The 19,583-nt window shown below is 39.1% G+C and overlaps 1 protein-coding gene across 1 annotated transcript in view; it reads right to left on the reverse strand.

Annotated features, from left to right (window-relative positions):
* Nucleotides 1–632: 632 nt before the first annotated feature.
* ncalda (neurocalcin delta a) overlaps nucleotides 633–19,583 on the reverse strand; it is a 28,598-nt gene continuing 9,647 nt past the window's right edge. Inside the window, exons 2-5 of the mRNA XM_079560966.1 lie at nucleotides 11,246–11,666; nucleotides 6,313–6,418; nucleotides 4,845–4,964; nucleotides 633–2,464 (exon numbers count right to left, since the gene is read on the reverse strand). Coding sequence (XP_079417092.1) covers nucleotides 4,867–4,964; nucleotides 6,313–6,418; nucleotides 11,246–11,623 — 582 coding nt within the window. The 5' untranslated portion in view covers nucleotides 11,624–11,666 and the 3' untranslated portion in view covers nucleotides 633–2,464; nucleotides 4,845–4,866. The remainder of the gene's footprint in view (nucleotides 2,465–4,844; nucleotides 4,965–6,312; nucleotides 6,419–11,245; nucleotides 11,667–19,583) is intronic.

The raw sequence follows: 19,583 nt of genomic DNA on the forward strand, positions 1-19,583 counted from the left end.
CACTTTTCTATTTTTGGAAAAATAACAGAATCATGTATCATTTTGCCTTCACTTCACAGTTGTCTGTTACTTGTGTGTGAACGTTCAGTAAAAAAAATCAAAATAAAATCTTTATGTTTAGGGTTGTAAACATGACAAAATGTGCAAAAGTTCAAGGTGTATGAATACTAAAGAGAGGCACTGTAGGCATATGTGTGCTTGCACTGCAACGTTTTCTATGATTCATGTGCGCGAGGTGTGGTCACGTAGGTACTGTATGTCACAGTATATATGGTGCATGTGTGCTTATACCTCTACAAATGATACTTGCAAAACCAGATATTTTGAATTGAGATTGGACATCTCATATGAAAGTCTATTTCTGAGAGATACCTCAATATTATGTTTTTTTCTATGGAACATGTACCATTTCCTATAATATTTGCTCTGTTGTTGTGACTTTTGTATCACACAGCCTAAAAAAAGCACCTGAAACCTTTGGGTTTTCAGTGACATCAAGCCAAAAAGTTAATTTCTATTCAATACTGTATATTAATATGACATGTTTTCCAGGGTCTGATAAGTCAAAAGTAGAGAATAATCTAAGGGCTGTAGAGACGACGACGCCACAGTTAATCTTGCACACAGTAAATGGTAAATTTATTTCTTGTCTGTTTTCAATTTGGACCAAAAGACAAAGACCTGTTTCCAAAAGGCGGCCGTCACTAAATACAGGATACCATACAAAATCCTCAAAATGCAACAATTACAAACATTTGTTCCACATTTAACAATTGTACAGTATAAATTTATACAATACTGCTTATGTATTCATTTGGCACTTTACGACAAGTTGCTGTTTTGTGTTTGATAAAAATGTTCCACTTGACATAAAAAAAACAAACAAACAATAAAATACAATAAAAGCAATACGCATTGTGCCAGTAAATTCTGTGTGTCTTTTCTTTCTTTACAAAACTAAACAGTAGTTATTTCATAAAACATTCAAAGCATCTCTAACTGGAAAAAAAAACAATACTCTGTACATTCAGGGAGCTAGAACAGAACGACAAAAGCTTTTTCTCTTTGGAAACGATGACAAAGCTAATATGTAAAAAGCATGTGGGAACTTTTACAGCTGCATGTTAAAAGTCTGAAAATATTTAAATACATTTGTACATCACTGGGATCATCCCCTGGTGACTTTGGGTAACGGCCATTTTGTTGATATGAAATTTACGTAGTTCAGTATATGGAATACTGTGCACATCTTCTCCAACCTCTTGTTGATGAAATTGATGTTTGTTCAAAGTCTGAACATTTTAAATGCCTCAAGACAGCGGCAAATGAGTAACTATTGACTTGATGTTTTAAATGGGATTTCTTTTATATCATTCCTACAAATAGGAATCAGCAGAGCGTCGGCAAGTCCATAATACTGACTACTGTGAGCACAACACTTACAAACACAGGTTAGCAGAAAGCGCGATGGGAGACTGGCCTTATGTAAACATGCCTATGGTCACATGCGTTAGAAGTCTGTAGCTCTGTACCGAGATGAGGGCATCCATGCGGCTTAAGAACATTGTAAAAATGTGTGTTCTGAGCAAATTACAGCACAAGATAGAAAAAAGTCAAATGGTGTTTCAGCAAAATCAATTCAAATAGAAATATTCTAGTTCAACAAAACAATAATGAGCGTCCTTGTAATTTTTGCAAAAGAAAATTGTCAACTAAAACTTTTCCACTTAGAAAGCAGCATTACCAAATGACGTGCATGGAAATACAGAATCTACAGCACTATTAAAAAGCACTATTTGTCTCTAAGCGCTGTGATGACTTACCAGAAAATAACTGAAGAAAACCTATACTGATGGGAGCATGTGCATAGTGGCATTATTGTACGTACTATACTGTACATATCTTTTGTTTTTGCACAAAATATGCATCAAGTCAAAGAAATTTTCAAAAATACACCAAACAAATTTGCAATGTAGAAAAGACAAGCAATACTGAGCGAAATGAGTTACTTCACGAGTCCACTTTGAACCTTTTAACCATCATTTGGCTTCTGTGTCATGCCCACGATGGATATGGTACATGGTAAGTGATGGGGGAGTCTTGTAGTTCCCTTTACAGCCGGTGGGGGCACAGGGCCCACACAAAGACATTGATACACACACTCCAGTTTGTACTATTTACAACTTTGTTACTGTCCACTGCCTCGTTGTCTACAGGAGGACTCACAATACTTAAAAGGTAGAAACTGTTCATATCCGGCCTCTGTACTACGATTGGTCAATATTAACAGGGCTTATGGGTAAATGAAGGGTGGTTTTAACGGGGAGTGGCCTATAGCTGAGAGTAGAAGTCCTGAATGCGCAACGCAGGCTCCTCGTTCATTCACTTCAGCTGCAATCTTCATCGTCATCATCTGCTCCAACGAAGGAGGCTCAAGGGTCAAGGAGACGCCAGAAAGAAGCAACTGTAAAGAGATATGGAGATGGTCATTAAATGTATATCACTCTACCCACTTCTGGCTGCTAACATTGGACTGTGAAATGAAAAATAAACTGCTGTAATTTACTTAAAAACTCTATTGCAAAAGAAAATCCCCAGATGACTGAAAGCAAACATTTTACATCCACAAGTTCCAAAAGTAAAGTTTAATTTAACAATAGGTTTTTACATAATCGACCACAGGAGAAGCCAAAGACAATACTTGTCAAAACCCACACATGGAGGATTTAAAAGACAAAGAAACACCTTCTGCCACCTACATCATCTCTAATGTCAGTCCACAAACCGAAATATAGTCCCAAAGCACTGTGGTTGACCCATCCCACAACAACCAAGCAGCAAGTGCATGTGAACCATATGTTTTTGTGGATTTTGGGAATCCAGGTAGCCAGCTATCCTTTAAAATGTTTTTAAACATCTTAACAAGAATAATTCCCAGTGGTATTTGTCTTGTAAATTGGTTGAACTTTACATTTCGTCAGTTTCCAAGCTTAATTGCAAAGTCAAAATGAACTGTTTTCATTTTACAGGCCTCTTATTATCTCCCCCTGTCTAATTTATTTGTGTGTGGATTACATAGCTACAATTTTACCATTGAGATCAACGAGGTCCGGACCTTGGTATTTTTTCCAATATTTTAGGGGGTGGGGTTCAATAAGTTTAACTTCTCCTCACTCCTTTTTGGACATGTGCATTTGTATTTGGCTTTTCAAGGGAACTGACAAGTTTGCTTTGTCTTTTTTGATTTGTAACAGCCTTTACGTTTTAAATTTTGTAAAGGTGTTGTGTTGCTCACATGTTCAAAATAAAATAACGAACGAACGAATATTTTCCATTTGTTTACTGTGCAAAGGAACGCTGTGAGTGCACTCCTGCAGCTAATGGATACGTTTGAGAAAGGGTTGAAGAGCGAGGTCTCCGCTGCCCATATCAGACGGGTTGCGGAGGGAAAACAGACACACAAATGTTCATCTACTACTAAACTTTGCTTGATATATGATGCAGCTCAAACTTTTTTTGCCCAGGCTCTTAATGCCAATCCAGCCCTTACAAACAATGCACAGTAAGGGAGCATCCTGAAGAATAGCATTTGGAACCATTCCCCAGTTTAAAGTCACTTTTGTATTTGATAACAATCTTCCTTATATTCACAATTTAATATCCAGATGAAATCAGTCAGCGTTTGAAGAGTGAAAAGTATCAAAGCGGTCACACACACGGCGTGGAAATACACTCTACGATCATGTGGGGCTTTCCACTCAGTATTTCCTTTGTATCAGAACGTAATAAAAGCAACAAAAAGTCATGAGTAAGTCATGAGTCCTGACAAAGGTTTTAGCTTTAGTGTTGTCTGAAGCCTGAAGGAGCAGCTCCCAGACTCTACAGGAGCAGGGGACGGAGCTGACACAGGCAACACAGGGACTGTTACAGGAAACACAGGGACTGTTACAGGAAATAAATGCATAAATATTAAAATCATAACATTAGCTTTAAACACTGCAAATGTCGTCAAGTACATTTTTTTTTAAATAAGAAAAAAATCCCTTGATTTGAGTAAAAAAGCTAATGAGTTATATAGCAAATATCTATTCACTTCAAATAAGATGTTTATTTTCTCATTGATTTTATAAGTATTCCATAAGTGGCATATTACCATAATCATAGATTATTATTAAAACGAAAAATGATCTAAAATGCATCAGATTGCACTAAATTACATTTGTTCAGTTCAAAATGTCCTGGGGAAGGACCTCCACAACATCCACTTAAGAACTAGGATATGGACCTCAGTATTTCAAAAATGTTGGTTACGGCCCTGCTAAAAGGTAAGTCATTAATAGAATAAAAAACACAGAAATAAAAAAGTAGCTCATCTTTGACGAACTTGAACAACAGGGACTACAGGTGTAAATGAGTATATTGTGCTATCACCTGGTACCGACTGACTATTGGTCAATGTGTTGTTGTGCACTGTCCCTGTCAAATAAAAGCATACCATACTTCATCCATCAGGATGTCAGCTGAACTCTCCCCTTCCCTCCGTCTGCTGTTCTCAGCTTTGAGCATAACGTCATTCTCTGTATGTGCTTTACATGTGGGAGAATTGACAATGAAGCTTAAGTCAGTATTTCACAGGTTTTTCATTAAATAATCATTTTAGTAAATGTAAAAAAACGACTTTATTTGGAAAGAGGCACCATTTTAGGACCGTGCATTTGGCATGGGGAGCAGCGCTGCTGTTGCGTTTGTTTACCCCTCTGGCCTGATGCTGTGTGTGTGCTCTCTGGTGATCCTGGGATGGGCATATGAGAGTTTGTTTTAGTGGAAGGTGTTCGGAGCCTTACACAGTTTGTTGATGCCTCTGGTCTAAAACTGTCCCGCGCTGCTGGGGTCACACTGCAGCAGGCGGACGATGGACGGGTCGCTCTTTGCTCCTTTGATGAACTCCTCTAGAGACAGTTTACCTGCAACATAGGGAAAATGTAAATGTAATAAAATACAGCAAATACATTTGACATTTAAATAAGGCAGGGCACATTCATTTGCTTTCTATTAACAAATGCCTGGTTTAAAGCAATCACTTTTCCCTGTACTATGGACATTATTATTAACACAAATAACCATTAACACAAATATAGTAATGTTCATAAAATATAAACTTTGAGTTAAACAACTTTTTTTTTTTTTACCAATTGCCAAATGACCTTTTTATTGTGCTGGACCTACCAGACATGGAAATCTGTCAGACCAGTATTTACCAAATACATTTTGAACAGCTCTGAGTCTCTTTACTCAAGACCTTGAGTGGTCACTACTAGTCTCCACCAGCAGATGGCAGTGCTATGAAGACTTTGATAACATAACAAGCCACTCAAATGCACCAATCCACCCCTTTCTAAATAATCCTCTCCATCTCTGCACTATTCTACCTGAAAAGTCAAAGAATTATGTTTGCTTCAAAGTTGAGGCAGCTTGAGGAGAGTAGTAGAGTCACCTAGGAAGCACCTGCACATGTTTTAAAATCATTTTAATGTGGTGAGGTTCTTTAGGTAGGTTTTTTTGTTGAATAATGACAAACATTTAAAAACTGGTTACTGGTCACATCCTTAGTGTGGAACATGGGACATGAGTGGCTTTCTTGGTCCAAACAACCTCGCGCCTGGTGTAATTGTGCCTTGGCTCAATCGCTACTTGAGTCTCGAGTGCTTCCTTTTGGATCCCAGCTGAAAACCGGGTCTGCCTGAATAATGATCAGCCAACCAGGTGCCACTGACTGGCTAATCATAATAAATCATTTGTCTTTCAGATCATCTTGTTTCATAAATCCACAGATCAAAAAAGAAATGACAAAAGATATTCATATTTCAGTGCAGATAGGTTGCATAGTGTAATCAATAGATGTTTATTTATTCAGTTACATAGACAGACTTGAGGGTCAGAGCCAAATTCTCTCATGCACCCTCTTTTGGGCCTTTGGGACGAGTTTGGGGAAATCTCCTGACATTGTCTAGAGGGACTGTTGTTGTGTGTGAATATTAGATCAGTCTTTCGAAAGCTAGATGTTACCTCAGTCTGCTCAGTTGTTCAAATATTGATCTATACTGACGCAATGACCTTCCACAACACATAATGGAAAAGGAAATCATCTTGAGGTCATATGACACACTCCGGTTTCCCACATTCACTGAGTGGAATAATGTATAATGAATCAGCAATGTACCATAATAGTTTTTGGTTAAGTGCAGTGAAGCACACTAACTTGGCAAGTGTATGTGTAATGTGTAGGCGCTTAAAGGTTGTCTAAAATCTCACCGTCTCTGTTGGTGTCCATTTGCCTGAAGATCTTCTCCGTCCTCTTCTCCGGCGTTGACTCATCTTCAGGCATTTTCATCACAGAGGACACCATCTTGTAGATCGCCTGCACAACACATTACACAATTAGGAATTCAAAAGATCCACAACCACAAACTTGAGAGAAATAAGTGAGACACATGCATTTGAAAGAAACTATTAAGGGACATGCTGGGCCTATTTTTAGCATCAAACATCAATAAATAAAAATGGATTACCAGGTCATCCATACAGCCCAATCAATAAAGGCTGTGGAAGCCTTTTGTTAGAGACAATGGAAAACTACCCAATCAAATTTCTAGGTACTATCTAGTTAGTTAGTTGTCTGGTGTAACAGTGTGTAATAACTTGTGCCGATGGGTTAGATACATGATGGAATAATATGTATTTGTAGGAGAGAAAGGAACAAAAGAAAATGATCATTGGTTAATCCCGCTTGTGTTGTTCCTTTTATTTCTAATGTGTGGTTGTTGGGTTTGATTGTGACCTTCCTTTGGTCGTGTGTGGTTGTTACTTTGTTTCTGGTTTCACCCAGACATTTAAGGACTCAAAGCTGGTACTGATAACCAAGCTGATTATTTGTAGGTTATACCATGTCTTTACAAAATCTGATCTGCCGATATATTTTAAACTCAATGACTATAATTTGCTGATCAGCTGAGTTACTATATGGACTGTGTGATCGACAGTAAACAGTGATATTGCAGTTTGTTGAGGGTGAAATAAAAGGGAGTCAGATCTGACATGAAAACAGAGGAGGGCTGATTGTGAGCCCTTCATTGACAATCCTGTCTCAAAATACAGACGTTTGAAATCCTTTATGATGAGATTTATTATTTATTCTTATTTGACCTTTATTTAACCAGGAAAGTCCCACTGAGATGAAGAATCTCTTTTAATCTATATGTTTACAGTAAAAAGGTAACCACTAACTTGCACAATAGCTTTGTATTCCTGTTTAACAACCTTTCGCAAGACACTGGCTCAGGTGCAATTGCATCATGTCATTTTCTGCTTAGCTCACTTTGTGACTCAGAGGCCCTGTTGAATATAGTTCATTTTAATTTGTGGTCCGATCTGGCCTGGAATCGAACCCTAGACCAATTTCCTGTGACAATAGCGCTAACCCCTGCACCACTGTACTGCCCAGTAATGTCACGATGCGACATTTTCAAACTGACACTCATACAGATGTCGCGTCCACGGTAAACAAAGGCTCCTTTTAAATCAACATTTATAATGTGAGTACGTACAGTATGTGGTATATTCTAAACAACTATCGTTGTCTCTTTCGCTAGTATCTACTTAATTGTAAAGAATAATGCTATTTTACACTCAAACTTTTATGCCGTCTGCAACCCTGCATGTAGGTGCGTAGCAAAGGGGAGGGGCTGCTCCGTGCCTGTCAGTGACAGAAGCATTAATACCTGCCCATCTCAGTACCTCATTTAGATCTAGATTTTGTGTTGATCAGTATCAAAATATTGAGCTTATTCAGCAATGATCTAAACCTCCACAGAACCTTTCAGTCATACTTTATGTCAAACTCAGTGATATTTGTAGTCGACCACGTTCACCCAGCAGCCGCTCACCTCCCACTGCTCCCTCTCAAAGGCCCGCTCCCTCCTCAGACCTTTCACGCTGATCCCTGCCTCTGATTCACCAATACACACACCCAAGGCTTCATGGTCCAAATCTGATTCAAACGGCAACTTACAGGGTCTAAGTGGGAACCGACAAAAAAATAAATGCTACATTGAGAAGCTGCCAGACAGTCAGCACAGCAGAGGATCTCCTGCCGAGCGGCGACAGACTCAGACTGTGTGAGCCAAGGCGAGGAATGAATAACAATAATGGCATTACCTGGAAACCTATGACGGTCATGAGACAGGGTTATTAAAGAGGAGTGTGACTGGACAAAGCTCAGGACAATCTCTGGACACAGAACACCAGTAACAACCTGTAAGACTGGTCAGTAGCAGCAGCAGTTTATGTTTTTTTTTTAAAATAAGTTCTGTTTTAAAGTTTTCCCTTGTATCATTCGTTCAATCAATTTTAGAAAATAAAATTGAATCAAAATTTATGGATAAACTTCTAGCTAGTTATGGATTTTATTTTCATTCTAGGCTACATTCTTGTGTTTGTTCGGTTGGCGATAGAAACTGCGGATGTTTTTATTCACATAATACTCCATATCCATATGTATTTACTGCCACTATCCACGGCCTTTCTAACTTTTCTTCATCCCAAGCGTCTAACAAGCTGTACCTGGTGTTTTCATTCATATCTATTGTTTACTTTTAATGTACTGTGTGTCTTGTAAGGCTGCACAATTTAAATAGTATTTCTCCTGACTTGTGTTGCGACTGAGATGAGATTTGCAAATTTCAGTCCAGGAGAGTTAACATTTGAGGAGAAGCTAAAATCTGAACTGCTAACCTACTACAAGAATGTCATGTATTTCAGAAAATGTTTGTTCGTTATTTAATGCGTTATGGTCAAAAAGGCAAATGAGCTCTCGGGTAGAAGTGAAGAACAATGGGGGAGTTGGAATAAAAAGGTGAAAGAAAGTGTTGTGTGTATCACTCAAGCAGATCTCTACTTGAAAAGAGAAAGTATGACCTCGCTCTCTGACCTTTACCTTACGAGCTTTATGCATCCTCTTCAGCTCTTTGAAAGCACTCATCAGATTAAACCCAGACTTTATGAAGACACATTTATTAACATTTTCCTTAAAAGCCTTTCTCTTGCAAAGATGGAAGTCTTTCAATGAGCAGATGATGTAGTGCGGGAAACGTAAGTAATGAAATCATATCAATGTGAGTCGCATTAAATGGCTCTAAAAGTGTGAGTTGGGGCAACAAGTGTGTCAAGAGGCGACATAATAGCAAAAAGTGTCAGAAAGGTCACAAGTGTAAATGATCGTAATACGATTAATATTCCATAAACATAGTTATTAGATTTGATATTTACTGATCCCGACATAAGGACGCAAATGACAGTGTGACTCATGCCTGATGCATTTTGGTGCTTGAATATGAAACATGAGTGAGCAGTGGGCACAGAGAGAGAGCACAGAGGAAAGGAGAGATGACACGGACAGTATGATTCACTGCTGTCTTGAGAGACCTGTAGATTCATTTAACCTTGATCTTAAGAGCCGTGGGTAGATAGGACAGATACAGTGGAGCAATACTGAACCAAGAAACACAACAACAGTGACATGTCAGAGTAAAGATGAATATTACTCAAAGTACTGCATTATATCAATAGTATATGTCAAAACTGGATAAAATCATCAACAAAACTGACTCCCAATGGGCTCATTTAGTGAATGAAAGGATATAAAGATGCAAATACAAACATAATCTTAAATGTACGATGACATTATGAGAAGAGATTTCAGAGAACAGCTGGCCATTCAAGCTAAACGGATATGAATTATAAAACCTTTTTTCCTCTCAAACAACAGTTCTTTCAAAGACATTTAAATGTGAAATCGATGGGTCCCACAAGTAATTATGCACTGGGGAAAGCCAATACTCAGAGGTGACCATACCAGACACCTCTGAGACTGGTATGGTCAACAGTGTAGCGTATACAACTCTTTTATGAGCTGCTTGTTTAAAGATGAGGGGCTGGTTAATGTAGGAGAAACTGTGTGTACACCCCTGTGTCACCTGACACATTCACTACTGCACTACAGGCCAGGGGTGACACACTTAAAAACATGAAACATGTCCGGCTGTCAGTGAGTGGGTTTCCATAAACATATTTAAGTATTTGTTTTGAGGAGCACAGCAGTAAGGATGCATGTGAAAAGTCTTCTTTCAACTTACACTACCGGGCAAAAGTTTGAACACTTTTTTATATATTCGTTTTTCTTTTATTTCAAGGCTATTTACATTGCAGGTTCTCACTGACGGCATTCATTTCTGAATAGGTATGGAAATATGTTTTAACCCCTTGACGCCTGAATTTATTTCCAATTATATAAAAAAAAAATATTATCAGTGTTTTTAGGTTTAGGTTTATTTAATTAATTATTTTTATTTAATCATTGAATTATAATAGAATAAAATAACAATAGAATAAAATAAAATAAATCTATAAAACAGATTTATAAAACAATGTTCAAGTGTGTGGGATATAAGATATTTCATGTTTTTTTGTGTTGCTCTTCTTGGCTGCATATGGTCTTCGGTGCCTGAGCTGGTATCCAGTCGAGGGGTCTGAGTCATGAAGGAGGAGAGGAACTGTCCTCAGGATATTCTGGAGGGTCTGCAGTGTGGCCATCTCTCGCCTCTCACTCAGAGATTGCGTTTTTGCTTTCAAGCTGATGCTAAATTCTTGTATGTCATGAATTAGCAACATACGGCGTTAAGGGGTTAAACAACAAATGTTAAAATAATTCTTTAAAACAGCCGCCTTTTGCTTTGATTGCTACTTTGCATACTTTTTACATTTTCTCAATGGGCTTTACGATGTAGTCACCAGAAATGGTTTTGACTTCACAGGCTGTTGAAAACCATTTCAGGTAACGTACTTATGAAGCTCATTGAGATAATGCCAAGAATAAAGGTGGCAATTTTGAAGTTTTTTAATTATAAAACATATTTTGAGTTATTCCACCCTTTTTAGTTTCCTACATAATTCCATCTGCTCACTCATCGTTTAATGTCTTCAATGAGAATCACACAATGTAAATAGTGTTAAAAATAAAGAAAAAGCAAAACATAAAAAGTGTTCCCAAACTTTCAACTGGTAGTGTAGGTTCACCTTTAAAATGTATTCTCATGCATTTTGTCAGTCTGTCGTTGGTTGTACTTCTATATTTTGGGTAACTATAATAAAAATAAACTCTACACCTTGAGCCACACTCCACAGGACTCACCTGCACTATCTCCAGCATCTCTGCTTTACTGATGTAGCCATTCCCGTCCAGGTCGTACATACTAAAGGCCCACTTCAGCTTCTGCTCCAGCTTCCCGCGCGACGTTACACTCAGAGCAATAATAAACTCCCTGAAGTCTATTGTCCCGTCTCCGTTGGCGTCGAAAGTGCGAAACACGTGCTCTGCGAACTTGGACGCGTCCCCGTAAGGGAAGAAGTTTCCGTAGATCTTCTTGAACTCCTCCATGGACAGGTTGCCGCTGGGACAGTCCCGGAGGAAGCCCTTGTACCACTCCTGGATCTCGTGTTCGGTGAAGTCGGTGCTCTCCAGAAGGTCCTGCATCACCTCCGGACGCAGCTTACTGTTCTGCTTCCCCATGGCTCTGGGACGGCGAGGCCAGCGAGGAGGAAGAGGCTCACAGCTGGAGGGGAGAGAGGACATGAGTGAGGAATAAATGACAGACCGTACCTGTATGCTCAAGTATTCAATCTGTTTAAGTAAGTCTTAGCAAACTTTGCAGCTTCTAAAACACAGAAATTGTGTTTGGAAATGTATTAGAGTAGAAAGAATTATAACTATCTCCAAAATGTAGTGGAGTGAAAGTAAAAAGTTCCTTACACAAATAGCAATCAAGTAAAGAAAAGATCTAGAAAAATACTACTCTAAGTACTAACTGTACTTTTGTTGCAGAGGGAGCTTCAAGGGGAAAAGGCTCTAAGCAGCCCATCTGCCATGTCCTAAGTTACTCTCCCTTCAGACCATGTATCTGTCAGCTCTGAAATGATGGCCTTTTAACAAACTTTCCATGGAAAACACCAGAGTAAACCAAGTGCCATGTGTCCATTATGGATTTAATTGGCCCATAAAATCTCACACACGTTATAAATACATCTGGCATACATGTCAGAGGAGGGGAAGGTGCGGGTTCAACAAACAGAAATAAAGCTCTTTAGAAAGTACTGACGACCAATGTTTGGGCAGCATATCTGGATAAATAGGATGTAGATTTAATGGACTCTATAAAATTGACAATAAGGGCCAAAATGTCCCTGCAGAAGTACAAGTACTGCATCAACAGCACAGATAAGATGTTAACGCAGCAGTCTCTCACTCAAAAACATGAATGTAAATGATTTGTAAGAATAACTATAAGCATTTTAGGCAACTGCAGAGATGTTTTCAATGCATTCAATATCCGGGAATAGGAGCTTTCCACAACTATGTCAACAATGTCTTGATCTTGTAGATGCAGTTGAGGTTTCTAATTCCAAGGAAACTGGTCGAGTGCATACATTTGTCAAAGTCTACCTCTGTTTACAATTTTGTCAATTTTATGTATGAAAAACATTGACCGACTTCAAACTGTGTTCTACTAGGATACAGACAGAGAAGACAATCTTGGACTCCTCAAGCGGGTGCAGCACTAGCTTAATAGTGTTATTTGTCCCATGTTTGAACTCGCATCCCTCACTGGCTTTCCTCTTAAAAGCATCAGCAAAATGGGTGAGAATGTTTGCACAAGTCCTTGGAAGACAAAGCACGAGTGGAAAGTAAAAGTTCTCAACTCATTTACACAAGCAGAGAAATAATTATCAAGGCTTTAAATTAACATAATCTCCCAATCGGATAAAAGCAAGTTTATGTGCTTTAATGCTTTAGCCCAGGGGTCTGAGGCGCAATAGAATTATTTTTTTTGACAAAAAACAAAGCATTCACTATTTTTTATCGATAGAATGATGAAAAATAATGAATAACCCATTTCAAGTAAAATCTTTGAAACTACATTGATTGTATTTGAAGGAAATATTGCGAATCTGGAGGGTCCTTTCTGGGGAATTTGAACAAATAATTTCTCATTCTGGCACAAATGTAGGGATGGCTGATACCTATGTCTTTGGATTCAATCCAATATCAAACAATTACAATATTGATCCAACACCCATACGAGTGCATTATACTTTAAAATGCAAGTGGTACGCCATTCAAATTTATTGCCAGAGTAAGTCAGTAAGATAATAAATAAAATGTATACTTTGATACTTGTATTAAATGTAACCAATCTAATGGGCATTGATGAAACATGTTTTTGACGAGGCTCCAGTATCCATACCACCCCAAACTTAACCATGACACTCTTTGTATCACACGATTTAGAAGTAAACAGTTCACTTAAATACAAAGGTGAAAGTGAACATGTACGACATTTGTGTTCCAGGAGTTCAAATATCACTTCAGACCGATTACTTAATGCACAGTAGCTCCTCTCAGCAGAGACTCTTGAGCCTGTCACCATCCTCTCAGCTCCATCTCAGTAACAGCCTGTGCAGCTCTGACCCTGTTACACATATGCACACAGAGTATAGCACAGCTCTACAGACTACGATGCACTATTCACACACATGCAATCCAATAGTGGAGTCTGAAGTGCTTTTTACACCGGGCCTGCTGTCACCTGTTCACTGTTGTGTCTCCAGAGCAAAAAAGCATAAGGACAACAACACCCAGGACTGTCCAGCAGCTGGTGACAAGTGCAGACACCACTGGTGGTGTCAAAGCAACTTATTTTTGCTTCTCCAGAGGAAACAAGTGTAAATACTGAAATGTGGTTACAACCTGATCCCTGTCTTTTGCCAATCCTTCATTGTAACTGTCAGGAGCAGAACCCATTTTCAGATCTTGAGCTATTATTTTTTACTTTATAATATACGTACACATTGTCTCTTGACATTATGTTAGTTAGTATGCAGTATCCAGTTAGTTAATCCTTTATTCTTTTGTTTTATTCTCCAGTGAAAGTCCATTAGCCAGAACAATAGAAGGCATGTGTGGCTTAGCTCTGAGTCTTGCCCGGATACCTCCTCATTTCTCCCTTTTTTGTTTCCTGTAACACCTCCACTGTGCTTCCGGGTTGGGGGTTCTTGGTGCCTCTTCAGTGTTTCAGAAGAAGACATTTGTAGGTCTCAAATGACTTTAGCTCATAAGCTAGATGTTTGTTAGGGTTAATTCGTGAAATTAAACTGGAATTACTGCATTTGTCTGATTTGTTTTTGTTTTTGCTATTATTAGCACATTGGCAGCTCCGTAAGTATCTCATATCTCCATGTTGTATTTGGCATTGCTGTAGCTTGTTGGGGGCCAGGTTGGGTCACTGGAGTATTATGATGTCAGTGGCTTAAAAAGTGATCCCAAGAAGGATGCTTTGGGTTTAGTGGGAATTATTAAACCACCACATCCAGTAATCCATAAATTAATCCTATGCCTCTATGTGCACTGGTTTCTCATCTGTGTCTGCCTGCCTTACATAACATATAGTACTGTATATCGTAGATACGTGCAAACTGTCTAGTCATCTACATTATGCAAACTGGGGATCCTATGGAGAGGCCTTAATCACTAGTACTAAGGCGAAGGATTATTGCTTTAAACTGTGCACTGTATACCGAAGGCAGAGGGGGATTTTGACATAAGGTCAGCATCTGCAACCTATGGTTTTAGAGAAACATGTGGCGCTTTAGCCCAGCTCTTGCAGCCCTTTGGCTACCAAATGAAAGGTGGTCTGGGATGAAGTCGTGGCTTCAACAAGCTTTTGCTCTGGAGTCAGTTCTCGTTAAGACCTAATTTAGTCCTGGTTTAGCCCAGGTCTCATCTGGAGTCAATTCAGATGAGACCTGGGCTAAACCAGGACTTTGCCACATGACCTCCATGGTTCAGTCCACACATTAGTTGTGGTAAAACGTAGCCAACAAGCAATACAATGTTTAAATTCCTTAAAAATTAGAACATATCGATTGCGGTTCTATACAGACATGTATTTGGTATTATGGGGAAAAAATGTCTCATTGGAGCCAAAATGGTCAGCCTTCTGCCATAAGTGCATCAAACTACTCTACACTCACCAGCTCCTTCTAGTAAAAGCCCTTTAGCGCCGTTGACATGATAAAAGAAATTCTATTTTGCAAGTTAGGCAGTGTGCAGTATTTTTTTTCCGGATTGGTTATGTTCTTTATATGGCTAATGCAAAACACTGAAATAGCCCTTGCACACTAAAAGCCAGTGAAATGCAGACGCGAGAACATAATGAGTGCAGCTTGTTATTGCAATGCTCCAAAAGGCTTGGGTTATCTGAGTCTTTTTGGTGAATGGTTTGTGGAACTGTGGATTCAGTTCAGTTGCTTGTAGCTCCATTATCTTCACAAAATATATATGTTCTAAGTTTAATTTGTACTGAAGAAAAGTCTTATGCATTTTGGGAAGTAACACATTTCAAAAAGGTCAAAGACAATAAGTCATCAGAGATCAGTATTTGTCCATAGTTGTGCTGCAGTTGCCTTGGTGCTTTCTGACTCCAGCTTTCAGAAACAAGCATTTACCTTTTACTCCTGTCCACATGCGTCACTACACGCCTTGTTTAAACCTACACATGACCGACTCTTTCTCTGCTCTCTCCGAGGCAATTTTACTGCGTTACCATAGAAACCTTCAGAGTAAACCTCGCTGCGATTGACGAGCTTCGTGTTGGTGTCACTCAGTGTGTGCGTCTACAGACCGTGCATTTACTATGGTCTGCACTGTGGGCGTTTTTGAAGGGTTGTGCGGTACAGGTACAGAACTCTCTCCTGCATCCGTCCCCAATCAACTCTGGAGATTCTGAGGAATGAGGAACGGCCTACAGATCGCTTGTAATATGTTTAAAAAAGATTTCTAAGAAGCAGGATTGTTGCGCAGACACAGGCAAGAGTACAAACTGCCATGAGTCGAGCATCTATCAGAATTATCCTCCCTATTAATCCCATGTAATATTCCCTAATCCCATCACTAAGATTGTCCCTAACAAGCTTCAGAGTATGCAGTGTACTCAATCTCTATTGTAGAGGATTAAACTGCCGCTGGAAACCGAAGGGACAAAAGCTTTTACTCAGTACGATGTGTTCTTAATTACCACAAAAACACTGAGATGAGAGCACGTTGCTTTTTGACTGTGAGCAGTGACTGTGCAGAGGTTAGGCAACACAGCTTGTAAATTACACTCTTTCCATCTTTTAAATGAACTAGCGCTCACGCAATAGAGAGAACCATTAGGGCAAACAGGTTGCAAAATAGTGTTGGTTTAAGTGAAAGCATGAAAGAAATCACGGATCAATGGATTATCACAATAAAGTTCCTTTTTAAAATAGCAAAAGGCGCATAATGGATAATTCAAATTGTACGTCACTGAAACGGTAATACTGGTTTTAGGGAGTTTTTTTGTCTGTCGGCTCAGACAAGACATCTCTGCATGAAAGGGGTTTCAGAGTGGGGTAGAGACATTCAGCAAATTGTCGGAGCAGGGAGTAGAACCCACAACGCTGAGGTTAGAACAGTGTCTCATGTACAAGCTGGCAGCCATACCCGACCATCGCCTGTGCCAAAACTGCATAATTTTGTCTGTATACAAGATTATGCAACAGTTGGAGAATAAAAATAGAAAATTTGTCACTCTGGCACAATTTTGTGTCATTGTAAAAGGGGACTGAAATCGTTTATGACAGTATTTCAACAGCATGAAACAAGGAGTTCCATCATTTATGACTAATATATTCCAGCTACATATTAGATTCAACAATTGACTTTTCAACTATTGACTTTTCAACAATTGATATCACAATTTATGGCTCTGCAGGCTTTAGTTTATAAACACCAAGCCACAGGTCAAAGGAGGTCAGAAATTAAAACGATGAAGAAAGCGCTGATGTGCGGAGGTTAACTATGGCTCAAGCCGGGACAGATGCTCCCACTTCCCGTCCCATCCGCTCAAACAGGAAGTCACTGCAATTTAGGAGTCATCAGTCACTCCATAGTAAAACACAATGACCTGAATTTGGCACATCGCTTTGAAGGCAGTAATAAACGCTAAAAGTTTAACCAATGCAATGAAATCAGTAATATATTTTACTTTGGTGGACAGTATCTACGTACAGTGAATTGCCACTGAGCTAGGATTGAATGACTCACTGTAGATTTTTGTTTTCTATCTCAGTGCAGCCTACTCCTTTTCTTCACTTTTGCCTATTCACAAGAGAAAACAGAAATACTTTTCACAACTTCCCAGTCTTCAAAGTATGAACTCGACTGATGTGAATGGAACTGCCTGAAGGACTAGCAAAAACTCGAAACTACATTCACCTCCTGTGTTAAGTGCCCATTGTGTGCCTTTTGCAACTTTTGGTACAGTTCTATTTAAAAGGGAAAGAGATTGGTATAACAATAAAAGACGGATCTTTCATAATGCAAAGGAAAGGATTGTATTTCCACTCGTTTAGTTCACAGGCAAACAATTATTAGTAACAGAAATACGGCAATACTTAAATTTTAAAAGCATTTATTTTGAATGAACAAAACATTACGCATCAATCATTAAATCACGATGACAAAAACGTGACAGTGATCTCTGTAAACAGGGATTCTCTGATGTCTTCCTGTCACTTTGATTGGGGCTGCTACCTCATTATCTCCCCTCACACACACTCACACAGGCGCTACTTTGAGGCTGTGTCTCTCTTTTAAAAGACCTCCTTAGTCTTCATTACGTTACTATGGAAACAGACCTGATATGAGGAAGAGGAAGGAGGAGGAAGATGGCCGCCACACGGGTCTATTGATTCAGCAGAGAAAACAAAAAAGGCACAAGATGACATACTTCCTCTCGTCAATGTTGTAATCAGCTCAGGGTTATGTAATTGTTCTACACAGGAGTCAGTGCAGCTGCTCTGCACCAAGTGTGAGAGAAACGCTATTTACATTAATAAGCCATGTTTTTTTCTGTGAAAAGGGAGAGGTTGAGGAATGCAAAGTAAAAGCCAATTCAGTGTCATATCCCAGACACTTAATCCAGTCAGTGTCAGAGTGAGTTGGTAACCAGTTCTGGCCTCTCCGGAGCACACCTACCCCAACCAGGTGTAGGGGGGCACTTAGCAGAGGGTACTTGAAATGATTTCAGATTAAAAAAAGAGACTGAAACTACGTAGAATTTCAATATTGATTTTGATGGAAGGTTAGTTTTGATGATGTTTTTCAGTAAAAGGTTTGATTTTGAGAGTATTTTAGCTTCATTTTGAACACAGCACACTATTAAATACTGAATAATCTTAGTTTAGTACTTAGTAATAATATTGGCACGATTCTCGAGGTAGGGGGTACTCGGAGTGTAAATGAATGACTCATGCGGTATGCGAAACCAAGATTTTGGGAACCACTGCCTCACTGCAGTTCTCTGATGAATGTATTATTGCAAAATATATAATTGAGTGTGCCCAATGGTCTGGTAACTTGGTATGGCTGCTACACAAGTACTCGTAGCACTGCTCAGGCCTCAGCGTTGGACAAAAGTCTCCCTCTGCTTTTCACCCACTTTCCCTATAAAACCTACATACCAAAAACTCTTACAAAAAGTAATACTGTTATTTGGTGTGACGGGAATTGAAAGGGATAAAGCCACTTGAGTCACTGTGAGTCACTAGCTTCTTGTGCATCTGTGTTTCTTGTTTATTAATGATCATAAAGGAGTCTAGCTTTGCTCATTCTGGTTTGGTATGATTTGACTGGTGTGCCCTGGTGGAGGCTATGGTTCAGCCTGGCATTACTCCACTGATGATTGACTGAGTCTCACAACAGCAATGAGTTATAGAGTAAAAATAAGTTAGCTTGACAAATAGAGTGTACTTAAAAAAGGGGCTTTACCAGTGGCGTTATGTGTTGACTTCTGAACATTGGTTCTGTTGTTTGTTACTGGCTTAAAAATGCAATATTGACAAAATTAAGTTATTCGAGGACAAATCTACCAGGGTTCCTGACAATAAAGTATAACTCACTGCGCACAACGTTCCCTTACAAATCAAGTACATCGTCCTACGCGCTTACACCAGCTGAAGATACAGTGCACAAGTTGAGGTGGGATGGTGGTACAATGTGCCAAAGCTTTAGGGCAAAGATGACAATGACTAATAATATCAAATATGGTAGAAAGCAGCCAAGAACAGATGGAGAAATGTGTGAAGTGTGATAAATAGAGAAACGTGTAGGCATGTTTCAACTAAGTAACCTTGTCCACATGATTACTTTTAAAATGTTGTTACTACAGAGAAACTCAAACTCATTCATTTCAGTTCATTCAGTTCATGGACTGAACTATGGGACAAAACTAGAACAGTTCAGGGTCCCAGTTTTAAACCATATAAACCATCAAGTCCAAAAGGATAAAGTCACTACAGACAGTCCAGGACAGGTACACGATCAAAAACTGTAACAGAATGTGAGAACTGACAGGAGAATACCCAAGGGACCCCACAGATCTCTCAACTTC

Source organism: Gobius niger (assembly GCF_951799975.1).
Source record: "Gobius niger genome assembly, chromosome: 8".
Classification (NCBI taxonomy): Eukaryota; Metazoa; Chordata; class Actinopteri; order Gobiiformes; family Gobiidae; genus Gobius; species Gobius niger.